A 19,143-nucleotide genomic window follows, 5' to 3' on the forward strand; every position below is an offset into this window, starting at 1 on the left:
CAGTGTAACCTGGCTTATTGTACCCTCAATGAATCCCCAACAATAAAAAAAAAAAAAAGAAAAACAGGTACATAATGTCATATACCAACTATGATTATGAAAAACTATATCTACATGTAAAACACTCATTTTGGAATAGTTGTTGGGGGAGGAGACTGGGTGACAGTTTATGTCCACTTTAAACATAGAAAAAAGTAATTTTAAAAATAGAAAAGAACAACTTTTTTCTTTTTTGCTTTTTGAGACAGAGTCTCATTATGTCACCCTCGGTAGAGTGCCAGGTGTCAAGCTCACAGTAACCTCAAACTCTTGGGCTCAAGCGATTCTCTTGCCTCAGCCTCCCAAGTAGCTGATACTACAGGCGCCTGCCACAACACCCAGCTATTTTTTGTTGCAGGTGTCATTGTTCGTTAGCTGGCCCAGCTCGGGTTCGAACCCGCCACCTTTGGTGTATGTGGCTGGTGCCGTAACTACTGTGCTACAGGTGCCAAGCCAATGACTTTTTTTTTGAGATAGAGTCTCACTTTGTCGCCCTTAGTAGAGTGTCATGGCATCACCACTCACAGCAACCTAAAACTCCTGGGATTAAGTGATTCTCTTGCCTCAGCCTCCCAGGTAGCTGGGACTACATGTGCCCGTCACAATGTCCGACTATTTTTAGAGATGGGGGCTCCCTCTGACTCAGGCTGGTCTCGAACTCATGAGTTCAAGCAATCCACCCACCTCGGCCTCCCAGAGTGCTAGGATTACAGGTGTGAGCCACCACCGTCCTGCCTAGAATGATTTTTTTTAATGAATAAACCAAAGCAGTCCAGCATTCTCTGGTTGCCTCAATTACAGAAGAGTCTATCCTCATCTGCACTATCCTTCTAAAGAGGCAACTACTGCCTCTCAACTTCAGATGCTGTAACAACTGCTTATTAACCATCACAAGTCAAAAGTCTTATTAAGTAACTCTCAGTCTGCTAACTAGGTTTCTCAGTAAATTTTAACAACTTTAATTGGCATTTGAAAAGTCTAAATGTCCTATATTCATCTAGTAAAATTTTCCCAAAAAGAATTTCTCTGCACCATGAATTTAGTTATACCATACATCTAATCAGTACCATTTCTTGCAGGGCAGAAACTGATAGAGTGTTATCAAAAGAGGCAGTTAAGAGAAAAGACCGTAGACTCTGGACAGACTACCTGGGTTTGAATGCTGCCTCTACCACTTATTAGCTGTGTGACCTTGGGCAAGTTACCTACTCTCTGCCTTCAGTCTTTTTACCCGTAAAATGAAGAGAATAACAACTCACAGAGGGTTGTTTGGGGAATTACATGAAATAATATTTAGTGCTTAGAACAGATCCTGGTACATATAGTAAATGCTCTAGGAATACTAATTTATTGATGACTAATCATGATTTCTTTAACTTTAACATAGTTATCTACTCCCCAGCCCACCAACTCAACATTAATCCTTTCAAAGTAACACAACCAGAATGAATGGAGGACTGCACTTTCATGATATTAATAAGTACTGACACCACTTACACTGAAATATAAATCCACACATGGAATTATAATTCTAAAACAATTTAAACAATTTAGTGAGCATAAACACTTAATAGTAATTTCTGCTGAGCTAAAGATTCATCTTAATGGAATAGTAAAAAAACTGTTTTTGTACATTTAAATTATTTAATACTATTTCCTAAGACTGATATAAAGGAGATATCACTACGATGTCACTTAGATGTCACTAAGTTGGGCATAGTGGCCCACGCTTATAGATCTTTCAGCACCTAAGATCCCAGCACTTTGGAAGGTCAAGGCGGGGTTGCTTGAGGCCAGGAGTTTGAGACCAGCCTGAGCAGCATAGCAAGTCACCATCTCTACAAAAGTAAAAATAAAAAAAAAAAGCCAGGCATGATGTAGGAGGCTGAGGCAAGAGGATTGGTTGCGCCTCATAGTTTGAGACTGCTGTGAGCAATCATTCTGCTACTGTACCCTAGCCTGGGCAACAGAGAGATACTGTCTCAAAAAAAATAAAAAAAGAGAAAGAGACTTCTACAAATGCTTTCCTCAGAACAATTTATTTTTATTTTTGGGTGAAAAATACTTTCTTCAACTCCTAAGGAATTCTAAACACTTTAATTTCTAAGCGTCTTTAAATTTCATCTATGCACTCTATTTTACTTAGAAAGCAAAGCTCACTTTAAGAATCCATTTTATCAGTTATTTTCAATAATCTTGAAAAGCACACTAATGTCCTATATAAATGTGCCTTGTAAATTTTTAAATTTCATGAAAATTTTACATGCTTTTCCTTTCCTTAAGAAAGAAAATAGCTGAAATTATTGAAGTAGGGAAACCTAGGTGCTGAAATATCTACAAAATCTCTTCTAACTCAACAAATATAGTCATCTGTAGAAAAACACTTTGCTGCTGCTGAAACTTTGGGAAATCTGAGTTAATATTACATGTGCATGGTTCAGAACCTGGAATGCCTTCCCCATTCAAACCACCACCCCTCAAAGTCAACCTCAGGTCCCTCTTGCCTCCCCACCTCTTCTCTGACCACCAGCACTACACTGTGTCCTGCCACAGCAGGGCACCAACATGAGACAATACCTACAATCAGCTTTGGCTCAAGGTTAGAAAATTACTGCATGTAATATCTTCCTACCTATTTCATATATTAGGTATAATTTCAGAATGCCCTTCCCCACAAAGTTCCCCACCTCTGGTGCACACACACCTTCCCCCACTTATTCAAGAAAACACTAATATAGGTATAGCTGTGAAAGGGTTTTGAAGATGTAATTAAGGTCTCAAATCAGCTAACCTTAAACAAAGGCAATTATCCAGCTGTGCCTGCCCTAATCACATAAGTACTTTTTTGTTATTTTTTATTTTAGAGACAGAGTCTTCCTCTGTGGCCCAGGCTGGAGTTCCATGGTAAGGTCAGAACTCACTGTAACTCAAAATCTGGGGCTCAATTGACCCTCCTGCCTCAGCCTCCTGAGTAGCTATAGGTGCAGTAGGACTACAGGCGCACACCACCATGCCTGGCTAAATTTTTTATCTTTTTGTAGAGACGGGATCTCACTAAGTTGTCCAGGCTGTTCTCCAACTCCTGGCTTCAAGCACTCCTCTCACCTCAGCCTCCCAAAGTGCTGGTATTACAGGCATGAGCCTCCACACCTAGCCACATAAATCCTTTAAATCTAGAGCCCAGAGGTCAGTAATGAGAGAAGCTGGAGATGTCTGAAAATCAAGAGGGATTGCAAACTAGGGATATATTCTCCACAGCCAGCTTTTTTCCCCCTCAATAGCCAGCTTTGAAGACGAGAGAGGCTGTGTGGCAAGGAACATGCGTAGGGGCTGGCAGGCGGCAAGCAGATAAGAACCTGCAATCCTACCCCCTGGGAAGAACAGATTTCTACCAACTATCTGAATGAGCCTGAACACAAAGTTTTCTTGAGACTTCAGATAAGAACTCGGTTCAGTTAACACTTTGATTTAACCTTTGTGATACCCTGAGCAGAGAGCTAATCTAGTCGCATTGTGTCAGGACTTCTGACCTACAGAATCATGAACTAATAAATGTGTGTTATCTAATCCACTAACTTTGTGATAATTTGTAACAGCAGCAGTAGAAAACTAATAGAATGTACATACGTCATTCTCTTCTCCTGGGAGATATTTGGGACGGTGTGGACAAGCTAAAATCCTTTGAAATATATTAAACATATTGCTGGGAACAGTACAGAAATATAGTGCAAAAAATTCTTGCTGATTGAACTGAACTGAAACAGAAAAGGAAAGCTGAGCAAGGGATGCAGAGGACAGTCACCTCAGGAAAATTCCAGGTAGCACTTAGAGCACTAATGTAACAGAGAGTGGTCTGGCTGCTATTTTTGAGACAGCCTCCTCAAATCAGCAAATTAATAAACTTTTCCTTTCACCTCCTCAAATCACTTGTTCCTGTTTTTCTGATGCAGCTTCCGGGGACAAATGCCAAACTTTCTTCTTCTTCTTTTTTTTTTTTTTTTGAGACAGAATCTCACTATTGCCCTGGGTAGAGTGCTATGATGTCACAGCTCACAGCAACCTCCAACTCTTTGGCTTAAGCGATTTTCTTTCCCTCAGCCTCCCAAGTAGCTGGGACTACAGGTGCCTGCCACAACACCCAGCTATTTTTTGTTGCAGTTGTCGTTGTTTTAGCTGGCCCAGGCCAGGTTTGAACCGCCAGCCTTGGTGTATGTGGCTGGCGCCATAACCACTGTGGTACAGGCACTGAGCCAAATGCTGAACTCTCAGTGACACTGTGCTAATGCCTGCATATGCTGAGGAATGGGGAACTAGGATGGAAGGATTGAAGCAGGTAAAAAAAAAGAAAATCTAAAACTCCAGTAGACAGAAGACAAGGTTTTTCCTTCCTCATAAGGGTGGAAGGAATAACCGGCTGGCTATTCACCACTTCGGTTAAACACCAACTGGGTTTAAGGAGAATAGGAGAGCCAAGACAGAGGATTTCACTATTTCAGGAAACGCCCCGTTCTTCCAGCTCCTCCAGGGGCTGCTGTTTAGATAGAGGCCCAAACAGAGTATCTAGCCAGCTTTCTCTTTATTAAGAGCCCTGACGCCATTAGAATTATGATTTCCACCTCCTTGGATTATTGTAAACTTCCAGCCTGCTGGAGGAACTGATCAATGATACCTTTGGGATTAAACAATTGTCCCTCCCAATATGTACTGACTACATTCATTGGTCCTGGAACAACTGGATTTCAAAATGCACTATTTGCAAACTGGGAAGAAAGTATTCAAATGCATTTATTTGGCAAAGGACTCCAAGAATATATGAAGAACTCCTACACATTAGTAATTTTAAAAAACCCAATGACAAAAAATAATCAGGCATTTCACAAAAGATACTGGAATGGTCACACTAAGCACACGAAAAGGTGACTGATATCATTAGCCAACCAAGAAACGAAACCCTTATTACTACATGCTCAACGGAATAGCATTTAAAATTTAAAAAGACGGACAATGCTATCTATGTATTGTTCAGGATATACAGCAACTGGAATTCTCATACTTTGCTAATAAGAATACAAAACTAGTATAGCTACTTTCCGAAATACCTGCTTGAACAGTTTCAGAGTTTAATGTGTGCCAACCTTCTGACAAAGCAATTCCATTACTACTCAAGAGAAGGAAAAGCATGTATGTATACCACTGCTCGTACAAGAATAAAGCCAAAAACTATAACCAACTCAGATGTGTGTCAGATATGGTATGTTAAGCAATGTATCAGATGTGCTGAATAAATGACTCTCAAACACATAGTTTCAAAAGGGAACCTAGACAGAAACAAGAGTACTGTTCTGTATGATTCCATTTACATTATGTATGAAACTAGACAAAGTCCATTGGTGAGAGAGCGAACAGAAGAGTGGTTACCTCTATCACAGAGGGAAGAGAGTACTGACAAGAAAAGGTTACCAGGGAATTCTCTGGGCTCTTAGAAATGCTATCTTGATCTGGGCCATGAACATCTGTGTTTACATAGGTAAAAAAGTATCTGTTTTCTTAAGATTTATGCATTGTACTGTATGTAAATCTCACATTAGTGAAGTACTAAAACGCGGGGGAAAGCACTACTAACTTGGGAAGAAGGGACAGGAGGTCAGTATTTCTAGAACAGCCATTGGCTGGATGAATGGTGCCATGTCATATGCCGAGGAGCACAAAGTAACACACTCCCATCTTTGCTATTTTATTGCTTTTACTAAAATGTAGGAGCCACAGAAAGCACCTAAATCAAGCCACTCACTGCTGAAAATTCTTTGCTGGAATTGCAGACCCTAGACTGCCCAGATGCCCTGACACCTGAGGTAGGCGCTGAACTCAGTGATTTACAATCATTTTGCGTACCCTTAACAACCCGTAAGTTTAGACCAAACCCACTTTCTTGTTCTTCTATTTCCTGTAGAGATGGAGTCTCACTATGTTCCCCAGGCTGGTCTTGAATTCCTGGCCTACACCAGGAGATCCTCTCGCCTCAGCTTCCCAAAGTGCTGGGGTTGCAGGCGTGAGCCACCCCAACAGGTCCAGCCCCCAAACACTTTAAGATGGGGAAACCCAGGGTCAGAAATGGACTTTTCTCAGGATAAGATAAGTTGTATATATCAATACATCTTTGTCTGCATTCATGCAGGGTAGCAGGGCTCCATGCAACTCAAAGCCTCTCGGTAGAACTGACCAGAGGGAGACGCGCTACCTTATGAATGACTGACATTCAGAAAAGACCTGGACCTCGATGGACAGGGAGGCCCTTCTACTAAGTCAGTAATAACCTCCCCACTTTCTCTTATCTACTGCCAATATAAGGTGAGTAATTCTTTAATCAAAGCCCACTTGCCCAGGACTATTCAACGTACACTGCAGACTAGCATACCTCGGTACCCGCCCCACCCGCGCCCGGCCCTGCGCAAGTGCCCTGGCTCAGCTCCGGCTCCACCTCCCCCCGCCCCGCCCCTTCTGGCCCGCGCACGCGCAGAGGCAGTCTAGGAGTACGACCGCGTACCTGCGCAAAGCTGGAGGCGGATGTTCTTTTCTTCTTGCTGGCACCATAGCCCCCACCACTGCTGCCGTTGTGGGAAGGGCTGGCTGGCCTCTTCTTGCTGTTCCGCACTATCCCGGGAGTGGAAGTGGTGGCTACAATTGGAATTTGAGCTGCCATCCCACCCTTAGTCTTCCCTCGGCTCCCCCCACCTCTTTCCCAGGGCGGGCCCTCGGACTTCCGGCTCGGCGTTACTTCCGTCTTGGTGCTTGAAAACCCGGCCTGGACTCCCAGGGCTTTTGCTGACTTCTCTTGGTGCAATCAAAAAGTCGGAGCTCGGGAAAAGTCAGTTCCCTCAGGGCGGGAAAGTGTCAGCGGGGCGGTGGCTTGCTACTCAGGAGCTGGGAAACTGGGCCTTGGGGCACGTGCTTGGTAATCCCTGGTGGTAGCAGAATGGAACAACTCCCGGTCATTTGAAATAGCTACATTTTTTATAATTTATAGTCATTTATTTTTTTCTCATGTTAAAGCAGAAGACTGATCACTTTTGGTGTTTGTAAATGTAACAATCGGGTCTTTCTCACTGGACTAGACAGACTGCCAAGCTGTTAGCTTTGCTCTTGGCCGCTGCCTTCCCACACGGAAGAATTTCGTATATAAATAGTACCCAAGTGGACTTAAAGGGTGAAGTGATTCTTAATCTTTAGAAGTCACAGGTCCCTTTGAACCTGGAAGCTTTGCTTCCTCTCCTAACTTTCACCTCTCCACCCCCACAAATGTATGCAGACACATTACAAAATGTTAAATACAGATTATTTCAGGGAAGTCATAATCTGCTAAAAATTTATTTATGAACTTAAGTGACCCCCGCTTTGTTCTTTGCCTCGTTCTTCCCTATACTTAGAACCTTTATGACATTACATAACTAAATGGTTTATAATTGGGTGGTGAATGTCTTTTTTGGCTCCTGCTAGAACTTAATCTCTGTGAGGGGAGGGCCCGTTATGACTTGTTCACTTATCTGTCCTCAGTCATGGTACTTTGCAAGTTATTGGTACATGATAAATGTTTTGTTAATGACGTGGTTAATAAATGCACGAACTCCCTGAAGTGACTAATTGGAAGCTGTGTTCTAATACAGGAAAGTCATGTATATAAATCTGGGTATTTGAAAAAAAATAGGCTACAGAATGACTTAGAGGTGAGAGAGTGAGCAATAAGGGAAACGAGCAATACTATTACTGGTATCCTTTCTCCTTTCTCCTTTGGAGAAAGGAATAACCTGTTAGTGTTGAAATGTTCTCTCCCACAGCCCATTTCTGCCCCATCCTCGAGGAAACCTAGTCTTTTCCTTATTCCTTATCTCAGGGATTCACACTTCCAACCAGCCAGTCAACAAAGCAAACCCTGTCTAGTGTCCCAGTGTAGTTTCCCATTACTCTCTAGCTCACTTCTCTCCTTCACTGCTCCTGCCCTAATGAATCTATCTCCCATGTTTGCATCCCTGCAACACCCTCCGGGTGAACTTCCCACCTCCATGTTTTCCTCATTAATTGCTGACCCCTGACTATCCTTCATACAGGCTGCCAGAATGAGCTTTCTAAATCAAAAATCTAATCATATTGCTTACTTTCTTACAGTCTTCAGGGCCCTTTTACCTTCAGGGTAAAATACAAAGACTTTTTATTTTGTCACATAAGGTTTTTGGTAACTTGGCTTTGTCCTCATCTCTTACTTAATTGTCAACACTTGTGTCCCAGCCAGGGACTAACTCTATTTCAATGTTCAATAACTCTGTAACAATGCACATTGTTCTAAGTCATCATGCATTTGTCTACATTATTTCCTCCCCTAGGACTGCTTAGCTCCTTTCCTGGTTTCCGAGCATTTTACCTTAGTTTGGATTCTACTTCCAATGAAAAGCTTTGTGCCATATGACGTCCCCTCTTTCCCCTGCCCCTTCCCCATGCTCATGTTGTGCACAGAGTACAGAACACACTATGGGGTTGTTTCCTGTAATCTGTGAGTGAATGTTTATGAAGTTCAAACACCAATTCTCTTCTCTTAAGGAGTCAGACAAATGAATACACCACCATCTGACCTCCTATTAACTAAAGTCAACCATGATCTCGCCTGATTACCATTCTTTCTGAAATTCTTTCCTCAGTATCTGCAACACTACCATCCTTTTGTTTTTCTCTTTCCTGACCACTGGCCATCCTTTGAAGGTTGTCTTACCAAATGGTTCCTAATGCTACAACAGGTTACAAATACCCCCTGCAGACAACACATTTTAAAAGTTTCCCAGAGGATTCCAATGATCAGTCAGATTCAGAACCAAGCTCTTCCTGCTCAGTCTTTACGCTTTGAGAGTTGTGGTGCTGGGGTCCAAGGCCCTCTGCCCGTCTCAGTTTATATACTCTTCCCCAGCCATTTCACTAACTCTTGGAGCTTCATTTTCGTGTACCGTCTAAATGCAGACCACTTTCAGATTTGTGTTTCTTGTCTGGCTCTTTCTCCAAAGATGCATAGCCTGATATTCTACATAAATTTAGATGTTTACAGGCATCTTCCACTCAGCATGGCAAAACTGGAATTCATCATCCCCTCTGCTCCTCTAAAGTATGTTCCTCCTTCAGTGTTTCCTATCTCAGTGGATTCCACAATTACATACCAGTTGTTCAAATCAAAAACCCGAAGTCGTCCTTGACTTCTCCCCTTCACCCACCTCCATGCATAACCCTATTCCAGCCATCATCGTCTTTCTCCTGGATTTGCATATTGCCTGAGTCACCTCCCTGCTCACACATTTGGTCCTCCATCCCAGTCGCTCTGTAATCCTCAGAGATCTCTTGGAGGATACAAATGTGCATTTGGGGGGTCATATCCCCTTCCTGAAATCCTTCAATAGGTTCCCATGGTCCCTAGGATGAAGCCCAATATCCATGGTTCCAAAGACCTTCACAGACCTACCTTCTCTCCCCAGCCTTGCCTCTGCCCTGGGCCCCTACACTCCTATTCCATTTTCACTTGTATTAGTTCCAACAACCAGCTGCGCTCTTCCTTCCTCCAGCTTGACATTGCGTCTGCTACCTGGAAGCTGCTTTTCTTGCAATATCACCCTCCTCCAGTCTCAATTACTTCCACACATCCTTCCTATCTTGGCTGCTATACTGTTTTCAGTCTAGTTCCATAATCCCATCAGCCTCAGTCTCAGTCATCCAATACTTATGGATTGCCTTTTTTTTTTTTATTTTGAGGTTTTTTTAGAGATAGGGTAATACTATGTTATCCAGGTTGACCTCAAACTCCTGGGATCAAGGAATAATTCCCCCTCAGCCTCCAAGTAGCTGGGACTGGCCACCAGTCACTGCACCCCAGCTTATTGATTGCCTTTTGTATGACAAATAAAACAGAATAGTCTGTGTTCTCAGAGAGCCCCCAATCTAGTACAGAAAGAAAGACATATTTGTCTTCTCAGATGGACTTAAACTTCTTGGGTAAAGTTGCCAGAGTCGTCATGGATTGCTTGGCAAAGCATTAACATATGGCAGCAACAAAGAGAGAGAGAGAGAGAAATGCTGGAGGCCGTCCACTCAAGGTAGTAAAAGCTTTGGGCAAGGAGAAACCTGCTGCACACCTGTCTTGGCAGTGCCGGTCACTGCCCAGGTTGGCACATGTGGGACCTCCCTATGCTTTGCAGCATATGTAACTCATGGGTTCTATATCCTTTGGCAGAGATAAATTAACACTGATGACCTGCATTCTGCGAGCATACATGCTGAGACAGGGCCTAAGGCTTCCTTAAGTCCTCTCCCCAGGTATTCCTGAGAACTTGCAGGGCGTGTCTAGCCTCTACTTTCATGTGAGCCCTCCCAGGCACTTCCTCTTCAGCCTCCTTGCTGGCACCTGCGTCAATGCCTCACTTCCTCTGGTGAAGGCTGCTGGGGCCTCCCCTGTGATGCTGATGCCCAGATGGGGGTATACCAGTTAACCACTCAGCCAAGGTCTTGATCCCAGTTAAGACTTAATGATTAAGAATGAATAATGTGCTCACTAAACTGCCCCATATCATGTGAGACATAAAGTGCCTCATTTATTGTCTCAAAAATCTCAGGAAACATAGTAGATATTTGGGATCCTGCTACCACTGGCTGGAAGACACTGCTCATCTTCTCTTCATACTCTGTGTGAAGTACCCTGTTTTCCCGAAAATAAGACACCCTCCGAAAATAAGACCTACTTACCGGAAAGATAAGACGTCCCCTGAAAATAAGACCTAGCGCATCTTTGGGAGCACACCTTAAAATAAGACACTGTCTTATTTTCAGGGCAACAGGGTAAATTAGTCACGCTCGCTGTGTGAAAAATGGCTGCTCCACTTGGTGTGGAACTCCCTGATGAGAGGGTTAACCTTGAAGCCGCTGAAGTCAAGACACTCAAAATCCCCAACTCACAGCCGTGAAAGAGGCCGCCCATGTGCACTGCACCTCCTGAGCCATGCAGCCAAAAAGCAACCTGCCAGGATGAGGAGCTGCTAGAGACCCTCAGAGACCAGCCTCTTAAGAGTGCGAGCACATCATCACTCGTTCTTAGGTCACCATCTCTGAGAAACCTGCTCACAATAGCCTGTGTTTCCTCCATCACCACAGTCCCAAGTCTATCAAGTGGTAAATACTTGTGGGGCATAAGCTCATTTGGGCAGAAACAGTTTCTTGTCTATCACTGTTTTCAGAGCATTGCAGGCCCTCAGTGGACAATCTGAGTGTGTCATTGTTTAAACAAGTAATCAGTATGTACAAGGAAAGAGCTCGGGCCAGTGGGGCTTGGGGATGGACCTTTACTCATGGACCTTTACTCATGGACCTTGACTCTACTCAGAAATAAGTTGCCTACTTATTTCTCGCCTGACAGATGCATGGAAACATTGAAAGGCTGGAAAGAGAGTGATTGAAAATAGTCCTGACCCTGACATTTGCAAGATCCAGGGCAAGAATACAAATGGAGTCCTAACTACCATATGCCTTGATATTCAAATGTGCCAACCAAACTAATAAAATGCAAAATACAATATGTTCTACCCTTCTATCTCGTCAATGTGTCTGCATAAGTTAGGGCCAGAGTTGGATTTAGAAAATGCAGATTCCTAGGAGATCTGCTCAGAATATGGTAGTGTGGAGAGAGCTATTCCAGCCCTGAGCATACCCCTCTTTACCCCTTGCTTCTCAGGACATCATCAGGGGACATATGTGCACATTTATGGAAACCCCAATACACACCTATCCCATCTCCACCCCCACAAACTGCCTCCATTGACCACCTCTCAGGCGGTATATGCATCAAATCCAGGGGCAAGGTCAACAGAGGCCCTGCAAGAGGAGCACAGGGCTTCTTGAGCAGGAGATTCTGGGGTCCCTGATCCCTAGAGAATGTCCTAAAAGGAAGGAGCGTGGGACTGAGTGGGCATGTTATCCTATTCCCACAGACTTCTTGCTCAGTGCAGATGAGGGCCCTCCGACCCACGCCAGAGAGTCGCCTGTAACCTATGCTCCAAGACCTGACACCAGATAAAAAGTGGGACTGGCTTGGCACCTGTAGCTCAGTGTTTAGGGCATCAGCCACATCCATCAAGGCTGGTGGGTTCAAACCTCATCCAGGCCTACTAAGCAACAATGACAACTGTAACAACAACAAAAAATAACCAGGCATTGTGGCAGGTGCCTGTAGTCCCAGCTACTTGGGAGGCTGAAGCAAGAGAATCGCTTGAGCCCAAGAGTTTGAGGTTGCTATGAGTTGTGATGCCATGGCACTCTACTGAGAGTGACACAGTGAGACTCTGTCTCAAAAAAAAAAAAGCAGGCCTGAGAGGCAGGGCCCTCCAGCCTCCCTTACAGTTGAGATAGGAGAGGCAAAGCTAAGTCTTGGAAGAGATGCAGGGGCGGTGGCAGGGAGTCAGTGTGAGTCTTAGCCTGAGTGTCTTCGGTGATGGTGGGAGTAACACTACCTGCTGGTGGAGGGCGGGGGTAGAAGCTTGGGAAGGGTCCTGGGAAAATTTGGAAAAGCCACCCTTTAAAGGCGCCATTAGAGAGACAGCTGAGAAGGGACCTGTGAAAAGCTTCCTGGCAGCGCCCACTGCAACATGACTACAGCCCTCAAGTCAGACATTGTACCTTGTGCACAGACATACTAGGCACATCCTGCCTTATGTGATTTCCTCTCTGAATCTTGACCTCAACAGGTAATACTGCTTTGCAAAGTCTCAATGAGAGAAAATAGCTTTAAGGGCCATCTTGCCTACTGGAATTACTTCTTAAATAACCATGTTTGTTAAGTAAACACCAATTTAGCATTACAAATATTGCCCAGAAAGGCTGACAAAGGACTTTCCAAATTGGGTGGGGGGCCCTTACCCTTCATTGAGGTAAGGGGCAGGCTCATGATCCCAGGATGGTATTTTTCTCACGTTTGCTACCCAGCCCTGTGAACCTCCCTCTGGGCACTCGTCCTTCCTTCTCTTCTACCAGAGGCCCCACCCATTACTTAAAATGAACTATTATTTTAATACTTACTCTTTGTGCATACCATAGAGAAAGAAAACAATTATAATTACTGTAATTTTCCCATATCTGAGAGTCTCTCCTTATTTTGCTCTCCTAAAACCTCAAATTTGCTAATCCTCACCTGCCTTCTTAAATTGTCAGCCTGCCCCGATCCCCCCACCTCCCTGCCTCCTAACTCCGCTGCTGTGTCCCTTGTTTTTGTTTGTTTTTTATTCACATGTGACACTTTGTTTCTGTCAGCTGTGTTTGCACAGTGAGATATCAATCCAAAAGCTTTGAGGACAGTTGGTTATGGAATAAAATAGAGGGAGGCTCGGAGATGTTCATTTTCTAAGCTTATGAAAAAATCCCCAGAAGAGTCTGAGAGACTGAGGCTTCCTCCAGGGTGTCCCTTACGGTGCCCTCAGAGGACACTGCTGCTCCTGCTCCAAAGTAGGGGAGCCAAACAGTCTATTTCACAGAGTGTGACCCAGCCCTGGGGACAGGGGAGGAGCCAGCAGAGGGGGTGGCCGAGGGAGGGAGACCCATGCTGGGCTGAGGTCAGGGCTGTTTGCAGTCCTCTTGTTCAGCGTGGCACTGGAGAGAACCCAGAGGGTAGTAGGATAAAGAACTTCCCTCCACCACCTTGTTCAAGGGAGATGCCCATGGTGTAGAGGAGCAAGAAATGAAACATGTTCATAGTTTTTTAGAAAATGATTCATTCTATAAAAACTCAAAGTACTGGTTTGGCTATGCCTATAGCTCAGGTGGCTAAGGTGCCAGTCACATACACCAGACCTGGTGGGTTCAAATCCAGCCCGGGCCTCCCAAACAACAATGACAACTACAACCAAAAAGTAGTCAGGTGTTGTGGCGGGTGCCTGTAGTCCCATGGAGTACTTGGGAGGCCAAAGCAAGAGAACTGCTTAATCCCAGGAGTTGGAGGTTGCTGTGAGCTGTGATGCCACGGCACTCTACCCAGGGTGAGAGGCTCTGTTTCAAAAAAAAAAACTCAAAGTACTTAGGATGCCCTATGACCTATCTCTTTACCTATCCTTTTTAACCTCTCACACTAGGGCTCCTGGATGTTGAGTGGACTCTGACCCAGACCAGATGCCCTGTGCTCCATCCCAATTCTCTCCAGGTTCTTCGAGGGCTGGGCCCCATCCCCGGCCTGGCTCGGCTCCTGCCTTGGCTTTTTTGATCCCAGTCCCCAGAATCTGTGGAGTGGCTTCTGGCCTTTTGCCTTACCCTACATTCACTGTTACAATTCCCTGAAGCTGTTGTGAAGTTCATTCTGAAAGGTTCTATTTGGTTCCCCCACCTACTTACACTAAGGATCTGAACTCTTTGTAAAGATTGGGCTTTGTCAGTGTGAATTGAATATGAGCTTGGTTTGTTTGTTTTTAAAACCAATAGAATCCCACGTCTTCAGCCTAGATCTCAGCAACCTCAAACTCCCGGGCTCAAGTGAGCCTCCTGCCTCAGCCTTCTGAGCAGCTTGGACTACAGGTGCCTGCCACCACACTCGGCTAAATTCTCATTCTTGCTCAGGCTGATTGAGAGATCCTCTGTAGGATATGTTGCCGTGGGTGTAAACTTGCTCCTGTAATTATTAAGTCAAGAAACATCCTCCCACCCTGGCCTCTCAGAGTGCTAAGATTACAGGCATAAGCTACCAAGCCCGGCCTAACATCAGTTTTTATACTCAGCTCTAATACAAGAAACTTTTCATGAGCAGATAGTTAAGGCTTTTTTCCTTATGCTAAATGGCCCTGCACCAGAACATGGTTTGAGTTATTGTTTTCTGATTTTATTTCTGCATTTAAAGGACTGGTTTCAGACATCTTCCACACCCATATACTTAACAGATTTTCTGTTTTTAATACGCTGTGGACTGAAATGACAAACCACCACAGGTGTTAGAAATATGTCTAAAATAATCACAGACATCCATGAATGAGGCCCTGGTAGGGACAGGGCAGGTGTCCAGAAACCAGAGGCATGTGCTTCTGTGTGTGGGCTTTAAGGGATTTAGTTTGGCTGATCAACAACTTTTTGTTTTGTAAGTCTTGTAACTTTTTTGGCTTCCGTTTTCTTATCTCCAAAATGTGCTACTCAATTTTGTTTACCTGAATTACCAGATTTTTATTTTTGTTTTCTTTTTTATTTGTGCATGTGCGTGTGTATTTTTTCTTTCTTTCCCCCCCTTTTTTCTTTTCTTTTTTATAAGTTATCAGGTTTTTAAAAAAACTTTTTATTAAAGCATAACTCACAAAAACTACACAAATCATAAGTGGACAGCCAAATGCATTTTTACAAACACACTTGACAATCCAGTTTAAGAAACAGAAAATGAAACACATTCTTCTTAGTGAAGTATCTCAAGAACGGAAAAAAAGTATCCCAGTGTACTCAATACTATTATGAAACCAATATATAAACAACTTCTCGCCCACACAAAAGAAAAAGCAAGTATAGGGTGGCGCCTGTGGCTCAAGGAGTAGGGCGCTGGTCCCATATGCTGGAGGTGGCGGGTTCAAACCCAGCCCTGGCCAAAAAAAGAAAAAGCAAGTATAGTCTATGAAGCAGGAGGGGAGAGGAGGAAGGCAGGGAGGAAGGAGGGTGACTGGTGGGATCTCACCTAACGTGCACAATGTGAGGATGTCCAGCACACCCCCGGGTGAAGGGCTCAACTACAACTTGAACTTTACCTTAGAGGTGAAAACAGGCTCGGCGCCTGTAGCTCAGCGACTAAGGCCCCAGCCACATACATCGGAGCTGGTGGGTTCAAATCCAGCCCGAACCCGCCAAACAACAATGACAACTCCAACCAAAAAATACCCCAGCGTTGTGGCGGGCGCCTGTAGTCTCAGCTACTTGGGACGCTGAGACAAGCGAATTGTTTAAGCCCAAGAATTTGAGGTTGCTGTGAGCTGTGACACTCTTACTCTACCCAGGGCGACATAGTGAGACTCTGTCTCAAAAAAAAAAAGGTGAAAACAATATAACCTAAACATTTCACCCTGGTATTAATCTGAAATTAAAAAACAAAACAAACAAACAAAAAAACCCCAGAACATTATCATCACCTTAAAGTGCTTGTTTTGTGCTCACTGCCAACCCATAAGGCTTCACCAGCAGGGATTAGTTCTGAACCGTATAGAAATGTGGCAACATTTCCGTATAGAAATGGGTAGCGTGTGTCTCTGGTGAGACTTGTCTCTGGAGTGTGCTCCATTGTCGTTGCTGTACGGTTTTCCATCATGAGAATACACTGCACCATTTCACTGGACACTGAAGTTGTTTCCAGGATTTTTCAGCTCTTTTGAATTAAGCTGCTTTGAGCATTGTGTATACACATCTTTTGGTGTACACATTTCTGTTGGGTTATACTAAGAATGGAATTGCTTGGTCAGAGTATGGTTTAACAAATACTAGCAAAAAGTCTTCCTTTTTTTTCTTTTTTGAGACAAAGTCTCACTATGTTGCTCCAGGCTAGGGTACAATGGCATCAGCACAGCAACCTCAAACTCCTGAGCTCAAGCAATCCTCCCACCTCAGTCTCCCATGTAGCTGGGACTATAACCATGCATTACCACACCTGGTTAAGTTTTCTTTTCTTTGTAGAGATGATTCCTTGCTTTTGCTCAGGCTGGTCTTGATCTCCTGACTTCAAGTGATCCACCCGCCTCAGCCTCCAGAGTGCTAGGATCAGTGGTGTGAGCCACTGTGTCAGCTCAGTCTTGGTAAGTTGTTGGACCAATTTACCTCCCTACCAGCAGCAAATGAGGGTTTCAATTATACTACATAATCAAATACTTTTTCATTGAACTTTATAATGAATAATTATGTTTGCCAAATATAAGTGCCCCTGGCAGGGGGAGAGGCTGTAGAAAACAGCAGAAATGACACGCAAATGAAACTTCCAGTGATGGAAACAAGTGTTCTGGGCCAGAGAGTCCTCATATCTAAAAGCAACAATGATCTATACGGCCACCTTCATTTACACAAGTCTTGGCTTGTGATTTTCATGAGAAGTGCTTCCTCCTTCATATACTTTCTGATCTCTCACTGTGACAGGCCCAGGACAGCTCTGGGTGGACCCCAGACAATAGATGTGCACACATTTGCTGCGGACACGCTGCTTTAAGGGCAGAGATTGGATTGGTGCAAGAACACTAACCAGCTGTAGGACTTAGCCAGCATGAATGGGAAATGGACAAGAGAAATTTGCAAAAACAGTTCTTGTTTCCAGATTAATGTTATTTTGTTCTGGAAGTAAGGCTGAGCTGGCAGAAGGACCAGAGTCTGAAAGGAGCTGATGGCACAGGCACACTATGGCCAGCGTGGGCGACACAACACCTATTCCTCCATTCTCCAGCAAGGCAGGTGGGACACTGCTGCCTCTGCCAGCCTCCTTCCACAAAGCTCTCCCACATGAAAGTTGAGGTGGACCATTGGGTGGATGCATCCTGTGGCCTGCACTCAGGCCCTCACTGCAAGGGAGACTTAGAGAATGCAGATCTGACAATTTTAGCTTCTTACTAGGAAGGGGTCTCCAAACTCCAAAATGGGTGCACATGTTGGACGACTAGGCCTATGGGAACTGACAACAGCAAGAACTAAAGTGATTGCCAGTTATTCACTCTTTCTGGATTTAAAAAAAAAAAATCACAACTAAAGAGTGTCAAAACATTATTTTATTCCTTATTGTTTTCAAACTCCTGTGATCCACACCTTAAACTCACACCATACCCTAAGTGGGCAACTGTCACATACCCAGATGTGATGCAGGTTCTCAAGCCATGCAAGGTGTACAGAAGGACTTGAAAGCCAAGTGGTGGCTGGAAGAAGCCAGCCTAGTTTCCCATTACCTGAAGCAGCCATCGATAGGATAGGTGTTTGTTTCCAGACCTGGGACATAATGGTCTGTGATCCCTCAATTAAAGATGTGAATGCTTTCACTAGCTCCTTCCAGCAAAGTCCTGATCGGTGTTCATTCCGAGACCAAAGGAAATCTGCTTCCTCTCAGATGCACAGCCACCCACTAACACCCACACACACCACAAACACACCCGCTGTCCTCCTTAGCCCCCGGCCTTCCTGCCCGTGCTCTCTGGCTGCCCACACCAGCGGACTGGGGCCAGCTACAGGGAGATTGTGAAAGCACTACAGCTGCCCTTCCCCTTCCTATTTCACCTCTTCCAGACCTGTTGCTTCCTCTCAGACTTCATTTCCTCTTCCTCTACTTCTCCCACCCCTGCTACAGGGCAAGCAACTCATCAACTTCAGATCCTGTGAAGGGAAGAATGTGACCTGAAATATCTCCTGGGCAGGAGCCCCAACGCTTCTCCAAACTCCTGGAAAGCCATTGTAGACACAGTCTTGATAGAGGGACCTCTTTTCAAAGGCAGATGCTCTCTGAGGAGGTAGAGTGTTAAATCACGAATTCCTGGTGGCCCAGTGTGGAGTATGTTGGTCAGATCACTTTCCTCTGAACCAGGAGAAGTCTTTAGAATGGAGAGAGCTTCTGAAGGTCAGCAAAGAGAACAGGCAGCATGGAGGGGACCTGCTAACAGCTCTGACCCAGGGCTTTCTGTCCCCTGTCCCTTCCTCCCACTAACTACCATGCTCTGTTTTTGTCGCACCAGATAGATGAAGAGACGCAGCCCAGCATGCTCTGGGGTTTGTCCCTGTTGCAACTTAGCAGGTGTCAGTCCACATGTCCAGGCCTACTCCCCAGCCTCTCCTGAGTAATTAGTTTACACCTTGCTCCTCAACCCCCAAGCTCTCTAACCTCACTGTTGCATCCTCAGTGGATTACATGGCTCTCCTCAGCATTCAGCATGAATGAAGCAAATCCAGATGCTGGAATGGCCCTTTACAGTTTGCAAGCACTTTCACCCATATAGTGATTGCATTAAAACTTCACAATAAATCTGTCAGTGAGTTGCTGTTATGCTCATCCCATCACTAAGGAAACTGAGGTTCCAAGAGGTTAAAGGATGTTTTAGGGTCACACAGCTGTGCTGTGGCCACACT

At 44.5% G+C, this 19,143-nt stretch overlaps 1 protein-coding gene across 1 annotated transcript in view; it reads right to left on the bottom strand.

The window, feature by feature from the left end:
- INO80C (INO80 complex subunit C) overlaps positions 1-6,850 on the bottom strand; it is a 37,380-nt gene extending 30,530 nt beyond the window's left edge. The window contains exon 1 of the mRNA XM_053571871.1: positions 6,584-6,850. Coding sequence (XP_053427846.1) covers positions 6,584-6,739 — 156 coding nt within the window. The 5' untranslated portion in view covers positions 6,740-6,850. The remainder of the gene's footprint in view (positions 1-6,583) is intronic.
- Between the last annotated feature and the right edge of the window lie 12,293 nt (positions 6,851-19,143).

Source organism: Nycticebus coucang, chromosome 19, assembly GCF_027406575.1.
Source record: "Nycticebus coucang isolate mNycCou1 chromosome 19, mNycCou1.pri, whole genome shotgun sequence".
Classification (NCBI taxonomy): Eukaryota; Metazoa; Chordata; class Mammalia; order Primates; family Lorisidae; genus Nycticebus; species Nycticebus coucang.